The sequence below is a fragment of the Gymnoscopelus microlampas genome, assembly GCF_963454915.1.
Source record: "Gymnoscopelus microlampas genome assembly, chromosome: 20".
Lineage (NCBI taxonomy): Eukaryota > Metazoa > Chordata > Actinopteri > Myctophiformes > Myctophidae > Gymnoscopelus > Gymnoscopelus microlampas.
Genome location: NC_139957.1, coordinates 9,448,020 through 9,468,745, shown reverse-complemented (window position 1 = coordinate 9,468,745; position 20,726 = coordinate 9,448,020). Strand labels below are relative to the sequence as shown.

General features: G+C 40.6%; 1 protein-coding gene across 1 annotated transcript in view; it reads right to left on the bottom strand.

Moving 5' to 3' along the window:
* Positions 1–20,726, bottom strand: part of babam2 (BRISC and BRCA1 A complex member 2) — a 126,802-nt gene that overhangs the window by 80,046 nt on the left and 26,030 nt on the right. The window contains exons 5-6 of the mRNA XM_084045254.1: positions 3,630–3,824; positions 217–291 (exon numbers count right to left, since the gene is read on the bottom strand). Coding sequence (XP_083901380.1) covers positions 217–291; positions 3,630–3,824 — 270 coding nt within the window. The remainder of the gene's footprint in view (positions 1–216; positions 292–3,629; positions 3,825–20,726) is intronic.

Below are 20,726 nucleotides of genomic sequence, written 5' to 3'. Positions count from 1 at the left end.
TGGGGTCCGTAGCCTAATGCATGTTAAACTGGGGGTCCTTGGAATTAAAATGGTTGAGAATCACTGCTAGAGAGCCGTAAAAAATCTTCTCTTATGGGGGTCCCTGGTTTATCTTTTCAAATGGGGGTCCGCGGGCTAATAAGTGTCAATTTGGGGGTCCTTGACATGAAAAAGTTTGAGAACCACTGCCTTACATAAGAGTGAGAGCTCATTCACCTTTAGGAGATACACAGGGATGTTACTGAAGTCCACGGGCAACTTGAGCAGGAAGCGTGCCGAGAACTCCCCCGTCTGCAAGGAAAGAGGCACAGAGAGAGAGAGAGAGGGCGTCACAGACCGCACTGGCAAAGTCTTCACCTGATCATATACATGCATCACACTAAAGTATCCAAAATAGCAGGTCGACAAGCTCACAAGCTATTTTTGCATTTGAATCCTGGAAGGTTTGGGACATGTGAGGTTTCCACCCGACATATAACGATATATATCAACGCCCCACTTTATCATACTAAACAGCTTCACGCAAAAGTAGCAAATATCGCCGATCTACAAGCTCACACCGTGTCGCGGCTGCGTTGCGAGCTTGCAGAGCGGCTATTTTCGCTATCAAACATTTTGAAAGCGGAAGTGGTTCAATCAGTCTGTGGGTTTTGTAAAGACTGAAACAATAGAAAAGTATAAACGAGAGCTTGTGACTAAGATAATAAATAACAACTATATTGTGTCCATTTTTTCCCCATTTCCTAAAAAGTAAGTTTTGGACATACAAGGTTTACCGCCCGACAGCGACGATACGCAAAGCACAGATCGGGTCGGCGATAACAACATGAACCAATGCACAGAACGCGTGCCGTGCACGGACGAACATGAACAAAGATGGCTTCTCCGTCCGGGCCATTCAGACATGAAAAAGGGCAGACGGAAAAATCCAATCGTGTCGTTGTTGCCGGGCAGAAAACTCTCATCTCCATATTCTAACTTTTTTGTGTTTTTTCGTAAATCGACACCCTATTTGATCACACAACAGCGTCGCGCATTTTGCGCCGCATTTCGAGCTTGTAGATCTGCTACTTTTGATACTTTTTTTTTTTTTTTTTTATGCTTTTGAATTTGAATCCACTTTTGATACTTTTGAGAGAAAAAAATGATGCTTTTGTATTTGAATCCACCAGACAGACGATATGATAGTACTGGCTTGAGTGCTTCAGTGATTTTCTAGGCCGACCAAAAAAAACTAAAACAAATCAGGCCTCGCCACAATGGCTGTTTGCCCAAAAACCGCACAACCTTACCACATCCTTTTTTTCGCCGATTTCATCTGCAAAAAAAACAGAACACGGCGTGCGTCCACACTTACGAAACAGCCACTCGAGCCTCTTTCCCAATTGCATAATCGGTTGTTTTGTAAAGACCTGATGCGGCATGATTGTGTTTTTTTCCATTGCAAAATGCATCCTTTATTCAATTCCCTGCCAGTACTGGCAGTGCCGGGAGGGGAAGAGTCCCAGTTGTGAATTTGTGTATGGATGAAATGCAAAAAGCTGGGTGATGGCGATCAACAAGTGATAGAACGTAACATGACATTTAAGCCATTAAGACCTGAGGCGATTCTTTAAAAAAATCGAAATCATAACAGTTTTTGGAAAAAAATCCCCAAAAAAAATGTTTTCAAGATTTTTCAAAAATAGCAGATATACAAGCTCATAGCGCGGCACTCGGTGCCGCGCTATGAGCTTGTATATCTGCTATTTTTGAATAGCCAAAGACATCTAAAGTGACACAGATGCGTTCCAGGTATAAATGGGTTAACTCTGACAAGAGTACAAAATGGTCGGTCACATTCATTAGTGTACCCTAGGCCTGACCTCGATTATTCAAATAGTCGAATAATCGACCGAGGGAGTCTGATTCGACTGGCGTTCTCTTAGTCGAATCATTTTTTTGCATTACTCGACTGGGAGATTGGCCTAATTTGTTATATTAATTAACTAATAATAATTATAACCAAAAATAGGATATTTATTGGGAGAAACCAAGCAAGTACTGTATATGTTAAATCAGACATTAAGCACCCCTACTACAGCCCAAATGGAATGTTCCTCTATTGCGTAACATCTTTTTTTTGCACGATTCGACTGAGAGATTGGCAGTCGAATCAGACTCATTCGATTGCCAATCACAGTCGAATCATGAAAAAAAAAAGGGTTCTTTTTTTTTGTTCTTGCATTAATTGACAATTAGTCGACTACAGGCAACATTTGCCAATCAGAGTCGACTATAGAAATCCTTAGTCGGGGACAGGCCTAGTGTACACTCTCTTGAGTTACAAATGGATAAATGAACACTGAGGATTTTACTGTGTCCTTTTCCTCAGGGAGGATTGCCTTTTTGTTTTGTTTATATGTTAATAAGTGTTAAATAGTTGTTCTATATTCTGATAACAATCATTGCTATAGTGTTTGTTCAGTAACAGGGGGTCTCCCCATCTCTAGAGCTTTATTACTAATCAGAAAATACATTTTCAGTCGGAATACCAATTGTATCCAATCAGGAGATAGAGCTCATACTGGACACAGAACAAAAATTAGCAGACATAATTGGAAGTGGAACACTATGAAATTGAAGCAGATGAATAATCTTTGTGGAGAACAAACACACACACACTCTGTAACAGAGCAGGACACTGCCATGTCCACCCTTTTGTCTAGATGAGTCCAGATACCAGAATTAAGACCCATGGAGTTCACACCACACGGGTGCTCCTACTGACTCCACATTTTGCACACATGTTGCTCTGGCTATTGGGATAGCTGCTTCCCGCACCGCTTACGATGTACAGTTGTATGAAACTCCATTATTGCACGATAATTTAGCGCCCCACCGCTGGAAGTCCTATGATGCGATATACGTCACATGTTCGCAGTTTACACAGCGCATGCGCGGAGAGACTCTTTCCCAGTGAAAACAGCAACACAACAACACGGCCTACACTTCACTTAAATGTCAGAGCTTAAATCGACATGTACTGTAAATAAATGCATTAATGTGTAACTGAAATCAATCCGAGAGATCGCCCAGAGTTAGCCAAAATGGCTAATACTAAGCTAATAATAATTTTATGGCCATATCATTCCACACAGATATAGGGCCATAAAAGGGACAAGGACTGACAGACACAGAGATCTCCATATTATGTGCATATCAGTCAGATCGGCGGTGCCACGTAAGTGTGAGGGCTGCATAGCGGCCCGAACTTCTAGTTGTTAGAATAGGGATAATCCTGCAAAGATAGCTAAGGGACAATAATAAGGGACAAATGCTACGTATTCATATACAAGTATGTAGAGTATTGTATTACTGCTGTACCTCGTGCCGTTTACATTTCTGACTAATAAAGTATTCAATCAATCAATTAATCAATCAAGGACCAAGCCAATATTACATTGCAAGCACCGACAGCACACGCCACAAAAAAACTACTACACAGAAAGCCCTGAGGAGAGGATGTCTATTCTGAGCAGAATACGCACAAAGCAAGCGTCATCGTGTTGTGGGTTTGGCTCGTCTCCTGGCACGGTGAGAATGTTTTTGGATGGAAAGAGTGGGTTTTAGTAATGCTGTTTCCATACCCAGCTGTTTTTGCGGCCGGCATAGATCTCCATGTTGCGGCCATAGTTGGGGTCCTCCAGCAGGCTGTCGTACTCGAAGAGCAGCCGGGAGCTGTCGCGCAGCCGCTGGCACTGGTACTGGTGGTACTGCTGGATCATCTCCTTCACCAGCTGGAGCAAGCACTCCGGGTCAGCCGCGTCCCACTGGACAAGGTGCTGGGAAAACAGAGCATATACAGAACGTTATTAATCCATTAAGACCTGAGGCTTTTTAAAAATGTATTCTAAATCCTAACAGTTTTTTGAAAAAAAAAAAAAAAAAAAAAAATGTTTTCACGATTTTTCAAAAATAGCAGATCTACAAGCTCATGGTGCCGCGCTATGAGCTTGTATATCTGCTATTTTTGAATAGCCACATTTTTTTTAAGTGACACAGATGCGTTCCAGGTATCAATCCCGGGAACGCACCTGTGTCATTTTTTTGATTTCTTTTGGCTATTCAAAAATAGCAGATCTACAAGCTCGTGTGTGCAAATCTTTGAATATATATTTTTCAAAGCTTTTGTAACTCAAATCTTTGCTTCTGGAGGATTCTACAAAATGTCTTCTAAATCCTGAACAGTTTTTTGAAAAAAAATTATGTTGCTATAATCAATGGTTCTCAAACTGTTTCATGTCCAGGACCCCCAAAATGATATGTATTTGGCCGCAGACCCCCCCCCATCTCAAAATATGTTGTTCCAGGGACCCCCTGAAGCAAAGATTTGAGTAAAAAAAATTGCTTTAAAGATATATATATATATATATATTCAAAGATTTGCACACATTTTCACGATAAAAAAAAAAAACAGATCTACAAGCTCAAAAATAGCAGATATACAAGCTCATAGCGCGGCACCGAGTGCCGCGCTATGAGCTTTTATATCTGCTATTTTTGAATAGCCAAAGTATAAAATAATGATAAGTGGTTACACAGATGCGTTCCCTGTCTTAATGGGTTAAGAAATTAAGTTAATCACATTCTTTGAAGTATTTTACTGCCATTCATTCATTTAGTTAGGCAGTAGCCGATCTCCGGCTTTTCATCTAGAAAAAAAAAAAGAAATCAATCGGCTGAATTACGATGCTTTAAGTGACTTTCTTGTTTGCCCAAATTAGAGGCTTAATTTGGCAAATTACATGTTGGAATGGAAATGAAAATGAGAAACAACGGGAGGCACACTGGTGAGAAAAATATTTATACTCGCGAGGAGAACAAACAACGTTTGTCAGGGGTAACGGGCCAAGTCTCAGCACAACGCTTCCCATCGCCAAACCAGAGGAAGACGGCCGTGCCAGGTTTGCCAAAGGATGTCCTGTTGCACCACAGCATGGGTGCAGGATGGCATCCTGATTCCACTATCACATCCCTGGCTTTTTTTACGTCACACTAAGTCACTCATTTTTAACCTTTTTTTTCCATCTGTGTCATTTTTAGATTTCTTTGGCTATTGAAAAAAATATATATATATATTCAAAGATTTTCACTAATTTTCAAGATTCTTTTCAAAAACAGCCAATATACAGGCTCATGAGTGCCGCGCTATGAGCTTGTAGATCTGCATATTTTTTTTTATATCGTGAAAATTTGTGCAAATCTTGCATGTATACTTTTTAAAGCGAACATTTGCGACTCAAATCTTTGCTTCAGGGGGTCCCTGGAACAAAATATTTTACAAATGTCGCTTTAAAAAATATAAAAATATATAAAATATAAAAAATATAGATTTTTCAAAAATAGCAGCTCAAAAATAGCAGATCCACAAGCTCATAGCGCGGCACCGAGTGCCGCGCTATGAGCTTGTAGATCTGCTATTTTTGAACAGCCAAAGAAATCATAAAATGACACAGATGCGTTCCCGGTCTTCATGGGTCAAAGAGCAGACTCCCATTAGACATGATTCTTCATCTCTCGGACCCCAATTGACGCCGTCAAATCGTCAATGTTCACTTAACTCACATTCATTTAACATTTAACTTATTCCTAAACTATCAATCATTTAGCATGGGGGGGGGGGACCCCCTGGAACCCGTCTCAAGGACCCCTGAGGCTGCCCAGGCCACATAACCCACGCTGAGAACGCGGCATGCTAAACGATAATTAAGCTGTCTGTTTGTCTATGAGCGAGTGACATATGGAATGATACATGGGAGCCTAGCACGCCGCAAAAGACTACCCCGCCCAGATCAGCTCTTAACCCAATCACACCGGGAACGCATGTGTGTGTAACCACTCTATCCATGTGTTATACTGTGGGCTATTCAAAAATAGCAAGCTCATTTGTAGATCTGCTGTTTTTTTTAAAGATTTGTGCAAATCTTTGAATATATATGTTTTAAAGCGATTGTTTTTAACTAGGGATGTCCGATTTTATCGGCCTCCCGATATTATCGGCCGATATTAGCATAAAAATTGATATCGGGAAAATATCGGTATCGGTTTTTGAAAAAAAAAAAATATATATATTTTTTTTTTTTTTTTTTTTTGCTTTATAAATAAGTTACAGGAGTTTTTACTGTATATGGTGTGTGTGATATGAAATTTGAGCTTACCCTAATCACAATAATCCCTGCATATATCGGTATCGGTTGATATCGGTATCGGTAATTAAGAGTTGGACAATATCGGTATATCGGTTATCGGTAAAAAAGCCAATATCGGACAACCCTATTTTTAACTCCGATCTGTGCTTCTGGGGGTCCCTGGAACAACATATTTTGAGATGGGGGTCCGTGGCCAAATACATATCATTTTGGGGGTCCTTGACATGGAAAAGGTTTGAGAACCACTGTTAGCAACATAAGTGTTTTCCAAAAACTGTTAGGATTTAGAAGACCTTTGTAGAATCCCCCAGAAGCAAAGATTTGAGTTACAAATGTCTGCCTTAAAAAAAAAAAAAAAAATAATATATATATATATATATATATATATATATATATATATATATATATATATATATATATATATATATATATATATATATATATATATATATATATATATTCAAAGATTTGCAAACATTTTCAACATTTTTCAAAAATAGCAGATCTACAAGCTCATTGCGCGGCACTCGGTGCCGCGCTACGAGCTTGTAGATCTGATATTTTTTGAATCGCCCAAAGAAATAAAAAAAATGACTGATTCTTTCCCTGTCTAAATGGGTTAATACAACTGGATTGCGGTGCAACGTCTTTTGGGACCGATATCAAAGCTGTAGGTCTACCGCCCGCTGTAGCATAAAGTAATTACTGTGTAGCATTTTTTCTATACAAAGCAAATTCGGCTGTCAGCTCTCAGTGGTCGCTTTGTGTGTCTAAACAGTGCGACGTCAACTTACAATAACTCTCCTCCCCACAGAACCTGATTTGCATTGGCCAGTGCCAAACAACATTGACCCCCCCACTGACTTGAGGCCGAGGTATACCAGCATGCAAATCCACCGCGCGGGAACAACACAATTGTATGCAGCCACCTGTCACGCATCCTAAGCCACACCGACCACCCGGAAAAACAACTTTTTCCACCGACCTAATTCCACTGAACTGAGGGAAGAAGTGTGCCCGAATAAAAATTGCGCTCAATATTCACCCATTTAATCTGGGAACGCATCCGTTGTCGTTTAGCAGATCAAAAAATAGCAGATCTTCAACGAACTTGTAGATCTGCTATTTTTGAAAAATCGATTCTTTTTTTTAGTTGTGAAAATGAGTGCAAAAAAATGTGTGCAAATCTTTGAATACAGTCTATTATTTTTTAAAGCGAACATTTGCTAAATATTTGGTTCCAGGGACGCCCAGAGGCAAATATTTGAGTAACAAATGTTCGCTAATATATATACTCAAAGATTTGCACAACTTTTCAATTTTTTTTCAAAAATAGCAGATCTACAAGCTCATAGCTTGGCACTCGGTGCCGCGCTATGAGCTTGTATATCTGCTATTTTTGAATACAGCCAAAGAAATCTAAAATGACAGAGCTGCGTTCCTGCATTGAATGAGTTAATGCGAGCGGCGCTGTGCAAAAGCAAAATATCAGGAAAACACGTCAGGCTATCAGAGGGACAAACACATGAACTATTGAGCTATGAGTGCTGCCTATTTGGTGTGTGGCAGGATCTCAGCAATGGAAAGAAAACGTATTGCATGCGAGCGGATATACCGAGAGGGAAAAAAAACGCGACCGATCTAATGAGTTGTTTGGACTCGGGTCATGGCCGTGCTTTTGTTATTTCAAAACAGATTTCATGTTGCTCGAGTCGAATCCCTTAAGAGATGGCAAATTCAATGGAATTGGCACGTATCAGAATATTATTTATTTTTTGTAGGAAGGAACCATTGTTCCCACTGATTGCACTGGCATGATTTCGTACAGTAAATCTCATAACAGAGAGAGAGAGAGAGACAGAGAGACACAGAGAGAGAGACAGAGACAGAGAGAATTGAATCTGGAAGACATTCTAGTACATTGCCGGCTGTAACGCAAAAGGAGGATGAGGATTAAGGTGAGAACACTGGCGAGAAAATTATTTACAAATCTTTGATTTAGGAGGATCCATTCGTGCTTGTCGGAAGCCCCCCCTCTCCCCCCACACAGCCCCCAGAAGTGAAAGGGAACCCTGTCTCCCCTGACTCACTGTTCAAACTGACGCAAAAAGCCAGTGGATCAGACCGTGACTGGACAAAAAAAACAGAAATGTGACCTGATGACATAACTGCACTTCCACTGTGTAAATGTGTGTGTGGCTGGCTTCTATTCCTGATCTGTTGTTTTCTTACAATGCAGTGGCATTCTGTAGAGAAAGTGTTTAAAAAAAACAAAACAATTACAGGTCAGTGCAACAGACAATTGTTCGGAATGTGTATGCGCGTGTGTGTGTGTGTGTGTGTGTGTGTGTGTGTGTGTGTGTGTCTGTGTGTCTGTGTGTGTCTGTGTGTGTGTGTGTGTGTGTGTGTGTGTGCAGGAAACAGTCTCTCCATTAATCCCCGCAATATTAAGGTGGAATGACACAGGACATGTCTTCGCCTCGCGTCGACTTGTCTGCCCGTCTTGTCGTCTTTTGTCCGTCTGGCTGCACATTATCAGCCCCCAAGGAGAAAGCATTCATTGTTTTGTTACGAATCGCATAACCGACTCCCCCCCCCTTTGCCACGAGAGAGAGAGAGAGACGGGGGGGGGGGGGGGGGGGGCAAGGGCAAGGGCAGGCTATACACAGAGAGAGAGCTGGTGACCTCATCGTCCTGCTCCTCCAACCAGTGGTTACCAGCAATGCCGGGATTCCCGAAATGCGGGGGCGACACAAACAAGGACGGGCATTGTCCAAAAAAAGAGAGGCAGCCAGCGCTGCCTCCAGGGCAGGAGTGAGCTGAAACCCAATAGAGAGAGAGAGAGAGAGAGAGAGAGAGAGAGAGAGAGAGAGAGAGAGAGAGACCGAGGAAGTGCTGTGTCAGGTCTGTGACACAGAACATCACTGAAACTCCACTGAGGGGAGAGGAGAGGAGAGGAGGTCATAGGCTCTATTCACAGCAGCCATATTATGAAGACATTCACAGGTGTTACCAATGATACTAATGAAGGCTCTGTTCCATTCTGGTCAAACAGAGTCAGGGTGCTGATGTTGTGCATGTTGGCTCACTGGAAACACTCTGCTACACCAGTGGGTCTACAGTTGGGGTCCAGGGACCCTCATGGGCTTCCAAATGGACAGGTGTGTAACTCTGAGAGTGTACAAATGGAACCAAATGGACCCGTAAGGGTCCATTTGGTTCCATTTGTACACTCTCAGAGTTATGTGGGTCGTGGAAACCACTGTGCTTGACTAAATGGAGGAGAGGAGATATGGAGGTCAAGGCAACTGGAATCGGGCTGCGTATGGTGGACCTTTTCAATTCATACTGACGTTGCGCGAAAGAAAACGGCCGATCTACAAGCTCACAAAGGCGTTGCATTGCGAGCTTGTAGATGACACCAGTGCACAACTACAGTAAGTACTGTATAAACTAAGCATGCTGTCACAGCGATGTGGTTTCTATGCACGTTCATCTGATGAGCTGCCAGGTGAGCCAGTAGGAACAGCAGTGACAGAGCTACACAGAAAACGAGTGCGGAGTGCAGGTAATTTGGCGAAAGGGGGGGTGGTGGTGGAGGGGGGGGGCAATTGGGTAATTGGGTACTCTATCAATTTGTATAACAAAGAAAGAAGAAGAACTAAAGAAAACGTCTGCGGGAAACACAGTTTAACTTGTTGTTCAAACACAAAAAAGATGCAATGTGGGAGGACTACTAGGGCACAGAATGCGCTATTCGAGAACTGCGATTGAAAATTAACCCATTAACTCATTGAGTGCCCAAATTATTATTATCTATTTCTGGCCATTACAATTTTTTATTTTTTTATTTTTTCAAAGTAAAAAAAAAGTGCTTAGGAAGCGAGATACAGCCTTTTTAAGTTATAAGTTAAACAAGGAGTGGATGGAGCTGCAAATCTTCAGATGATGATATCTTGGGTTAAAAAAAAACAAAACATCTTTAAAATGTTTTCTAAATCCTAACAGTTTTTGGAAAGAAATCTAAAAAAAAAATGTTCACCATTTTTCAAAAATAGCAGATATACGAGCTCATAGCGCGGCAGTGCCGCGCTATGAGCTCGTATATCTGCTATTTTTGAATAGCCAAAGAAATCTAAAGTGACACAGATGCGTTCCAGGTATTAATGGGTTAAATTGGAACCCAGGGTGGAAAAAACAGCCCCATCCTTCACAAAAAACACAAAATCCATCACATCTGCATGTGCTCTCAATCACGCTGCGCTGGATAAAATACTTGTGTGCTGCATTACTTTCTCCACAGGGGGTGAAATGTTATGGCCTTATCAATGTCCTCGCTGATATTTCCTGGCTCCGTTTGGACCTTTAATCCAATTATTGTCACAGTGGGACACCACTGGTTAAACCTGTGTGTCAAATGATTAAGCCTGAACTTGGCTTTTGATTAAAAAAGAAAAACCTGACTGCTCATAAGGCCGTAGATAAAATACCGTTGCGTTCCGGTGCCGAAAGTAGGATATTTGTGCGCGGGATACGGGATAGATGCCTTTCTTAATGGCATTAACTAAACATAGTATCACGACAATATCAATGTTAAAACCGCATTAGAGTGGATTAACAGTTTCAAAGTGTCCGAGCCAAGTCAGAGATACAGTACGTGTATAAAAGGGTCAAAATAACAGCGGAGGGTATAGTCTAAATATAATCTTAGGTTATTTAGACTACAGAGACGCAAAAAAAAGGAAAAAGAGGCCATTTCCACTTGCGTGGCTGGGTGTTCTACAAATTAGAACTACGGTTCTTTTCAAGAAAAGGTCAATGCTTTCAAACAAAAGGGTAGCTATCTAAGCAGTTCACTTTGTACACTTCGGTTCACAGTTAAAAATCATTGTGTTAGTTGAACTCTGAGAGTCTACAAAGGATACTGAATGTTAATGTGTGTATATGTTATATTACGTCATATTGTTTGACTCTTGGGAGTTACACATGTGTACAAAGAAAAGTCTAAATGATGAAATACATACAATATCAAACAAGAATGATTTTTGCGGAGCACATTGATTCAACAATACAGCTCTATAAAAATGTACAATTGTCACAATGGATGTCCGGGGAGGAACAATGGCTGTTTAGTTTTTATTTGACCCATCAGACCTGAGGCCGATTCTACAAAACGTCTTCTAAATCCTAACAGTTTTATGAAAAAAACGTATGTTGCTATAATATCAGTGGTTCTCAAACTTTTTCATGTCAAGGACCCCCAAAATTATATATATATTATATATTTGGTCGTGGACCCCCATCTCAAAATATACTGTTCCAGAGACCCCCCTCCCCAAAAGCAAAGATTTGAGTTTTGTTCGCTTTAAAAAATATATATATATATTCAAAGATTTGCACAAATTTTCACGATTTTTCAAAAATAGCAGATATACAAGCTCATAGCGCGGCACTCGGTGCCGCGCTATGAGCTTGCATATCTGCTATTTTTGAATAGCCAAAGTATGAAATAAATGGTTAACAAAAGGTTAAGGGGGGGCTCAATCCCTGTGTCAGTCTCAATGAATTTCGATCAAATATACCACCATGTCACAGTGCATATGTACTGAGCTAAAATGTGGTTGGCTCCAAAGCAGTGCTTTTTATTTCTTGAACCGCGAGTGAGTGAAACAACCACACCGGTGTTTCCCCTGAAGACGCTTTATGCCTATATTGGGCCCCGCGCCACACTAAAGATACACCGAGTTGACAGAATCATGTCTTCCTGTGCCACCCTGTCTGCGGACAATATTTATCTTGGGGGGGGCCAGCTAGAGAGAGGGCCTGGCATCTGAAAGTGTACGATGATAATAATTATACAGGCCGAGAGAAGATATTTGTTGTTTTTTTGCGTTCTTAATGTGATTTTTATAGATGCTGGCAACCTGATCCAACACATCGCTGTAGACTTGAAAGTGCGAGGCGTGATTTAAAAAAAAAAAAAAAAACTCCAAAGTATTAAATTAATCTCTGCTAGTCGCTAATTCAAGTGTGGGGCTCATGCCCTGTTTTGCCCTCAGAGGGTGTGCCAAGTCTAAGATCACACTGAATTACTCTTGCCGTGTGTTTAAGCCATTGAGACCGGGAAACGCATCTGTGTCATTTTAAGATTCCTTTGGCTATTCAACAAATAGCAAGATACACAAGCTCGCTATGAGCTTGTAGATCTGCTATTTTTGAAAAATCATGAAAATGTGTGAAAATCTTTGAATATATATATATTTTTTAAGTGATTTTTTTTAACTCACATCTTTGCTTCTGGGGGGGTCCCTGGAACAAAATATTTTGAGATGGGGGTCCGTGGCCAAATACATATAATTTTGGGGGTCCTTGACATGAAAAAGGTTTGAGAACCACTGATTGTAGCAAGTTTTTTCAAAAACCTGTTAGGATTTAGAAGACATTTGTGGAATCCCCCAGAAGCAAAGATTTGAGTTACAAATGTTCACTTTAAAAATACATTAAAAGATTTGCACTAGGGGTGTGCCGATATATCGTCCCGCGATATATCGCGATACGTTTTCGCGACGATATGTATCGTTTTGGGGGGGAAAAATATCGTTTTTGAAAAAAAAAAATGTTTTTTTTTTTTTTTTTTTTTTTTTTACAATCATAATAATCAGGCATGCAAACGGCCCCGAAGTGAAAAGAGTGACAAGATGTTTTTTTTTCGGGTCAGGTGTCATACTATTTGGATTCAAAACGGCTATTGTAGCTGAAAAGCTACAAGTTTGCATGTCTGAATAATGCAAAAACAGAATTATTTGTTTGCATTTTCTTTTTTTCTCCTCCATATATTTTCATAATAAAAAAAGTGCGTATCGTATCGTATCGAAATCGTATCGAAGTTGTGAGTCAAATATCGTATCGTATCGTTTCGTGAAATTAGTGTATCGGCACACCCCTAATTTGCACACATTTTCAAGATTTTTCTAAAACAGCAGATCCACAAGCTCATGGCGCGGCACTCGGTGCCGCGCCATGAGCTTGTGGATCTGCTGTTTTTGAATAGCCAAAGAAAACAAAAAAATGCCACGGACGCGTTCCCGTTCTTAATAGGTTAAGACACTTGGCATCCTCAGCCAATAGTGTTCTGCGATGTAAACTAGGGAGGCGGCTCACGTCCAACAACGCTGAACCACCTGTTGACAGAAATAGCACTTTCTAAACTACTTCTGTGGCGGTTCAGCGAGTTCTTTGGCCCAAGTCCGCGAAACACGCTGACGACCAATACCACCGGCTTCGGCGGTCGGGGGGGTTCGAGTTTTCTCCCATCCGGCATGCTGTTGTTTAAGAATTTGCCAAACGCTAGCTTTTCACGAGCCATCTCTGGTGGCACAGCACAGTACAGTACAGGGAAATGGCTTTGCCCCCCGCTAAAAGCATTCCCAGACCTGTCAGTGCACCTTGCCAATAACAAACACTAATAAAAGCGCAGACCCCATTATTCCCTTAAAGCAGGAAGGAAGAGAGAGAGAGAGAGAGAGAGAGAGCCAGCAGTTTGGTACACTACGCTCGGGTCAACATAACCTTTTCTTTTTTAACGGGCCGTCCGAGGCCCATTGTTACTACGGTAACAGGGGACGAGTAACGCTGGGCCAGAGAGGAAGCGTTCTCGCCGACACGCCTGGCATTCAGGATTACCACGGGTAAAACATGCATTTAGGAGACGTTTCCTTTTCACCTTCCCTTTACCACGGGGCGTGGATTTTGGTAAATGGCTTTTCCGTTGCCTTTTTTCTTCTCAGCGTCACAGTCCCGATAATATACCAATTAAAAGGACAATGAGTTATTGTGCGAGATTAGTAGCTTCTCTGAGGAGTGTTAACTTTTTAAACGGCTGGAAAAAAAAAGACGAGCATCCGCCCCTGCGAGAGAAGTCGGAAACCCTACGCGACCGTGTGAAATGTACCGGGGAACGCACCTGTGTAATGTTTTAGATTTCTTTGGCTGTTCAAAAATAGCAGATATGCAAGCTCATAGCGCGGCACCGAGTGCCGCGCTATGAGCTTGCATATCTGCTATTTTTGAAAAATCATGAACATGTGTGCAAATCTTTGACTATATATATATATATATATATATATATATATATATATATATATATATTTATTTATTTTTTACATTTTTAACTCAAAACTTTGCATCTGGGGATTCTCAAACTTTTTTCATGTCAAGGACCCCCAAAATGATATGCATTTGGCCGCGGACCCCCCATCTCAAAACATTTTGTTCCAGGGACCCCCAGAAGCAAAGATTTGAGTTAGAAATGTTCACTTTAAAAAATATATATATATTCAAAGACTTGCACGAAATTGTCAAGAATTTTCAAAAATAGCAGATATACAAGTTCATAGTGCCGCGCTATGAGCTTGTAGATCTGCTTTTTTTCGGAAATCTAAAAATGACACACAGATGCGTTTCCGGTCTTAATGGGTTAACCCTTTCAGACCTGAAGGCGATTCTACATGTCTCCTAAAGCTCAACAGTATTCTGAAAAACGTATGTTTCTATATCAGTGGTGCTCAATCTTTTTCATGTCAAGGACCCCCAAAATGATATGTATTTGGCCGCGGACCCCCATCAAAATATTTTGTTCCAGGGACCCCCCAGAAGCAAAGATTTGAGTTAAAAATGTTCGCTTTAAAAATATATATATTCAAAGATTTGCACACATTTTCACGAATTTTCAAAAATAGCAGATCTACAAGCTCATAGCGCGGCACTCGGTGCCGCGCTATGAGCTTGTAGATCTGCTATTTTTGAATAGCCCAAAGTGTAAAATAATGCTTCCAGGTCTTACTGGGTTAATATCTGTGAACACCTCCGTCTCACCTGAAAAGGCCTTGTCCTGTTCGGCAAACTTTATAACCGTCAGTGATCTTTGACCCCAAAAAGAACAAAACCCTTACAACACAGTCTGTGTCATGCAACAATTTTATAACTCGGTATTGAAATAAAGGGAAGTACCTTTTACTGTAGAACGCGCTCGTATCTATGTTCTCGGTTCCTCTATGAATCAGACAAATGATGAGCTGTGCAAATACAGTCCGTCTCTTCCCCAATAGTAAAAAAATAATAGTAACAGCACTGCTTTTAACATATCGGTTTTGACCCATTTAATCCCAGAACGCATACTGTGTCATTTTAGGTTTTTAGCCCCAGTATAACCATTATTTTATACTTTGGGCTATTCAAAAATAGCACATATACGAGCTTGTAGATCTGCTATTTTTGAAAAATCTTGAACATTAAGTGCAAATCTTTGAATGGTTATGCTTTTTTTGAAACTCAAATCTTCGCTTCTGGGGGGTCCCCTGGAACGATATATGTTGATGGGGATCGGGGGCCAAAAACATACTTTTGGAGGTCCTTGACATCACAAAGATTTTTTCAAAAAACTGTTAGGGTTTAGAAGACATTTGTAAAGATTTGCACAAAATGTTCACGATTTTTCAAAAAATAGCAGATCTACAAGCTCGTAGCGCGGCACTCGGTGCCGCGCTATGAGCTTGTAGATCTGCTATTTTTTGAATAGCCCAAAGAAACCTAGAAAAGACACAGATGCGTTCCAGCCAGGTCTTAATGGGTTATTGTAGCTTTCCCAGATATTACACATAATTGTGTTGTCCTTCTAGTGGATAGAAAACAAGATAAACCACACGGTGCATTACAACAAAAACCTATAACTCCTGTTCTAGTATGCACCGTATGTATGGCCGTTGAAAGTACTTGACAAGATAGTGGACCCGGGTAATTCCCAGTGCAGAAAGGTGTGGTAGAGTGGAGGGTGTGAGAGAGTGGCCTGTTGCTAGGGCTACTATCAGCAAGGCCCGTAAGTCCTCATGATCAACACTGTTCTAAAAAATGGGACCCTCAAACACTTAAACAATACATTGCATTTGAGCTTGTAGATTTGCTATTTTTTGACATTTTTGGGGAAAATGTCCGCCTATAATGAATGACATGGTCCAAAAACAGGGATGCCAGGTTGAAAGTGGTTAATAAGGATGTGACTGACGTGGTTTATCAGCATGCTTCGTTCTTGCTGTTCAAAAGGAAAAAAATCCCTCAGTTATCAGCAGAATTCCTGTCCCTCAGTGGGAATGGTTTGCTATGGTGGAAACTGAAAAGTAACTAAGTACATTTACTCAAGTACTGTACTTAAAGGGGAATTTTGGACCACGGTCTCGCTAGACGAGATTGAAATCTCGAGATTTCAATCTCGTCTAGCGAGAGACTTTTTTTTTGTCTTGGTTGCATAGTGTTCTGTCACTATGAACGTCAGATCACAAAAAAAAAATAATAATAAAAAAGCTATTAAAATACGTGATTTAGCGCAAGGCCTATTGGCGCACGTTTTAAGCAGTGGCGGACCCGGGATGGAGTTATGACATTTTTCTACTGTACCATTCATCCTAAGATATCATAACATCATAGAAAAGGTAAGAAAATTCCCCTTTAAGTACATTTTTTTAGATTAACTTGAGTATGTCCAATGTTCTGTACTTTTAATTCTATTCCACTACATTTCAGAGGAAAATGTTTTACTTTTACTCCACTACAATTATTTGACAAATTTAGTTACTATTTTCTTTGTAGATTTCGATTATTATTACAAAACATACATTACCCACTTCAGTCCTACTGTATATACATTTTGGCCATTTGAAAATAGATCTGCTATTTAAAAAAAAATGCAATACATTTGAAAACTTGCGAAATAGGACATTCTGCATAATGAATATTTTCTACTTTTGGTACTTAGTACATTTTGACACCAATATTTTTGCACTTTTACTCAATTTACAATGCTGGACTTTTACTACATTGCAGTATTGATACTTTTACTCAAGTAAAAAAAAATGCGAGTACTTGTCCCACCACTTAATGGTTCGCTCTCGCTCCTGCTGCAGTCACGAGCTCACAACTCAATCGGTCGGTTATCCGCGGCCCTCCGGGGATGACTGACGACAAGGGATGACGTTCTGAGGCAAATATAGTTAGGCTAATTTCTGCCTGGCCAGGTGGAGAGCCTGCTAACACAGCAGCCTGCTGCACAGCAGCACCACCACGCAACAGAGAGGACCATTCTGGAATTTCCTGTATAACGAGACAGAGCCTGCTTGTCTACCGCAAGCAAAGTGGTGTGTGTGTGTGTGTGTGTGTGTGTGTGTGTGTGTGTGTGTGTGTGTGTGTGCAGGATGGATGAGTGGGAACATGTTGATCGGGCAGATATCGAAGTCACGGAGAGCCAGCTTAACCCCAGCTTAACCCATTGATACCTGGAACGCATCTGTGTCACTTTTTGATTTGAGCTAAAAAGCATTATTTTACACTTTGGGCTATTCAAAAATAGCAGATCTACAAGCTCCTAGCGCGGCACCGAGTGCCGCGCTATGAGCTTGTAGATCTGCTATTTTTGAAAAATCGTGAAAATGTGTGCAAATCTTCTGAATATATATATTTTTAAAGCGAACATTTTTAACTCAAATCTTTGCTTCTGGGGGGTCCCTGAAACAAAACATTTTGATGGGGGTCCGCGGCCAAATGCATATAATTTTGGGGGTCCTTGACATGAAAAAAATTGAGCACCACTGATATAGAAACATAGGTTTTTCAGAATACTGTTGAGATTTAGGAGACATGTAGAATCGGCTTCAGGTCTCAATGGGTTAATACACACAGACAACCACACGTACACACACACACACACACGCACACACACACACACACGCACGCACGCACGCACGCACGCACGCACGCACACACACACACACGCAGGTAGGTAGAGGAAGATGCAAAAACGCTAGGGAAAATCCCAATCCCCGCGTTGTTTAGGGCTAAGTGGAGCTCTGGACAAGTCTAGACCGGGGAAAAAATGATACATTACGCACAAAAGAAGGGGACAGATGGGCAGACAAATGGTAGGAATAGGTACGGGGAAAGAAGAAAAGGGCCAATTAGAGATAAATGTTCGCAGGTGCCTTTAAGCATAACTGTACAAACACACACACACACACACACACACAGACACACACACTTGTCGCTGGCCCAGCATGGGGGGGGGGGGGGGGCAATGTGTCTAACATTTGTTACTTCATGTCCCATAGCCTCTGTCCAGACTGCTTACTAAACACCAGGCTCTGACAGCAACATGAAAGTTCCTACAAAGTACACACATGGCCGTGAGGTTTAGTGTCTCCAGATGGGAGACGCTGCAGCAGCGCGGAGCCATTCCGCAAGCCCAGAGACTCTCTCCCCCTTGATCTACACCCGGGTGGATTAAAACACACAAAAAAGGGGTGGTGACAGCTGAACGATCGTTCAGAAAGGCCAGGGGAGGTCGACCCCTCCCTCTAAAAGAAAATTAAAATAAAAAAAAAGCCATGAGCACCCACTACAACTCAAACAGCTTCCCTGTGTAAATACCCTAAAGCACAGTGGTGGGAAAAAAATACTCAAATGTTTTACTTAAGTAAAAGTATCAATACTGCAATGTAGAAGTATTCTGTTACAAGTAAAAGTCCGGAATTCAAAATTTACTTGAGTAAAAGTACAAACGTTTTGGTATCAAAATGTACTTAAAGTACCAAAAGTAAAAGTACTAAAATGTCTGAAAATAGCAGATCTACAAGCTCAGAAACACGTCGTAATGTATGTTTTATAATGTAATAATTTATGTCTGCAAAGTAACTAAAGTTTTCAAATAATTGTAGTGGAGTAAAAAGTACAATATTTGCCTCCGAGATGTAGTGGAGTAGAAGTAAAAGCATAGAAAATTGGAAATACTCCAGTAAAGTAAAAGTACCTCAAAATTGTACTTAAGTACAGTACTAGAGTAAATGTACTTAGTTACTTTACACCACTGCTAAAGCACATATAGATCATGCAACAAAAAAAAAGAGGATTATCTTGCTGGGCACGTCAAGCAAAGATGTTTATGCAAAAATATCGCGGTTAGGTTCGTAGTAGTGAGTCACTTGAAAATAGGGGAGGGAAAAAAAAGAGAAAGACAGCACTAGTGATGCAATAGCACACATCTAACTACGCAGGAGCAACCCCACCCCCCTCTCCCCCCCACCCCTCCCTCCCCTTCCTGCCTCTGTCATCATTTCCCCCTCTATACTTCTGACCTGACGCTTTTCCCAGCAACTTCGTGGGCAGCCCGATCCCAGTGTGTATTCCTGTCATAGGGCTTTGGGGGTATTCCTGGGAAGAGGAATCCGCCCCCCCCTCCCCAAAACCCCAGTGTTGTTTTTTTTTACTTCAGTAAAAGTATCAATACTGCAACATGGAAATACTCCGTTACAAGTTAAAAGTCCGGAATTCAAAAATGTACTCGAGGTAAAAAAAAGTACAAAAGTATTGGCATCAGAATGTACTTCAAAGTACCAAAGGTAGAAAGTGCTCATTGTGCAGAATGTCCCCAAGTCTTCAAATGTATGAAAATCTTTTTGAAAATAGCAGATCTACAAGCTTGTAGATCGGCTATTTACAAAGTGACAAAGTCTATCTACAAAGTGACAAAGTCTATCTACAAAGTGACAAAGTCTATCTACAAAGTGACAAAGTCTATCTACAAAGTGACAAAGTCTATCTACAAAGAGACAAAGTCTATCTACAAAGTGACAAAGTCTATCTACAAAGTGACAAAGTCTATCTACAAAGTGACAAAGTCTATCTACAAAGTGACAAAGTCTATCTACAAAGTGACAAAGTCTATCTACAAAGTGACAAAGTCTATCTACAAAGAGACAAAGTCTATCTACAAAGAGACAAAGTCTATCTACAAAGTGACAAAGTCTATCTACAAAGTGACAAAGTCTATCTACAAAGTGACAAAGTCTATCTACAAAGTGACAAAGTCTATCTACAAAGTGACAAAGTCTATCTACAAAGTGACAAAGTCTATCTACAAAGAGACAAAGTCTATCTACAAAGTGACAAAGTCTATCTACAAAGTGACAAAGTCTATCTACAAAGTGACAAAGTCTATCTACAAAGTGACAAAGTCTATCTACAAAGTGACAAAGTCTATCTACAAAGTGACAAAGTCTATCTACAAAGTGACAAAGTCTATCTACAAAGTGACAAAGTCTATCTACAAAGTGACAAAGTCTATCTACAAAGTGACAAAGTCTATCTACAAAGTGACAAAGTCTATCTACAAAGTGACAAAGTCTATCTACAAAGTGACAAAGTCTATCTACAAAGTGACAAAGTCTATCTACAAAGTGACAAAGTCTATCTACAAAGTGACAAAGTCTATCTACAAAGTGACAAAGTCTATCTACAAAGTGACAAAGTCTATCTACAAAGTGACAAAGTCTATCTACAAAGTGACAAAGTCTATCTACAAAGAGACAAAGTCTATCTACAAAGTGACAAAGTCTATCTACAAAGTGACAAAGTCTATCTACAAAGTGACAAAGTCTATCTACAAAGGGACAAAGTCTATCTACAAAGTGACAAGTCTATCTACAAAGTGACAAA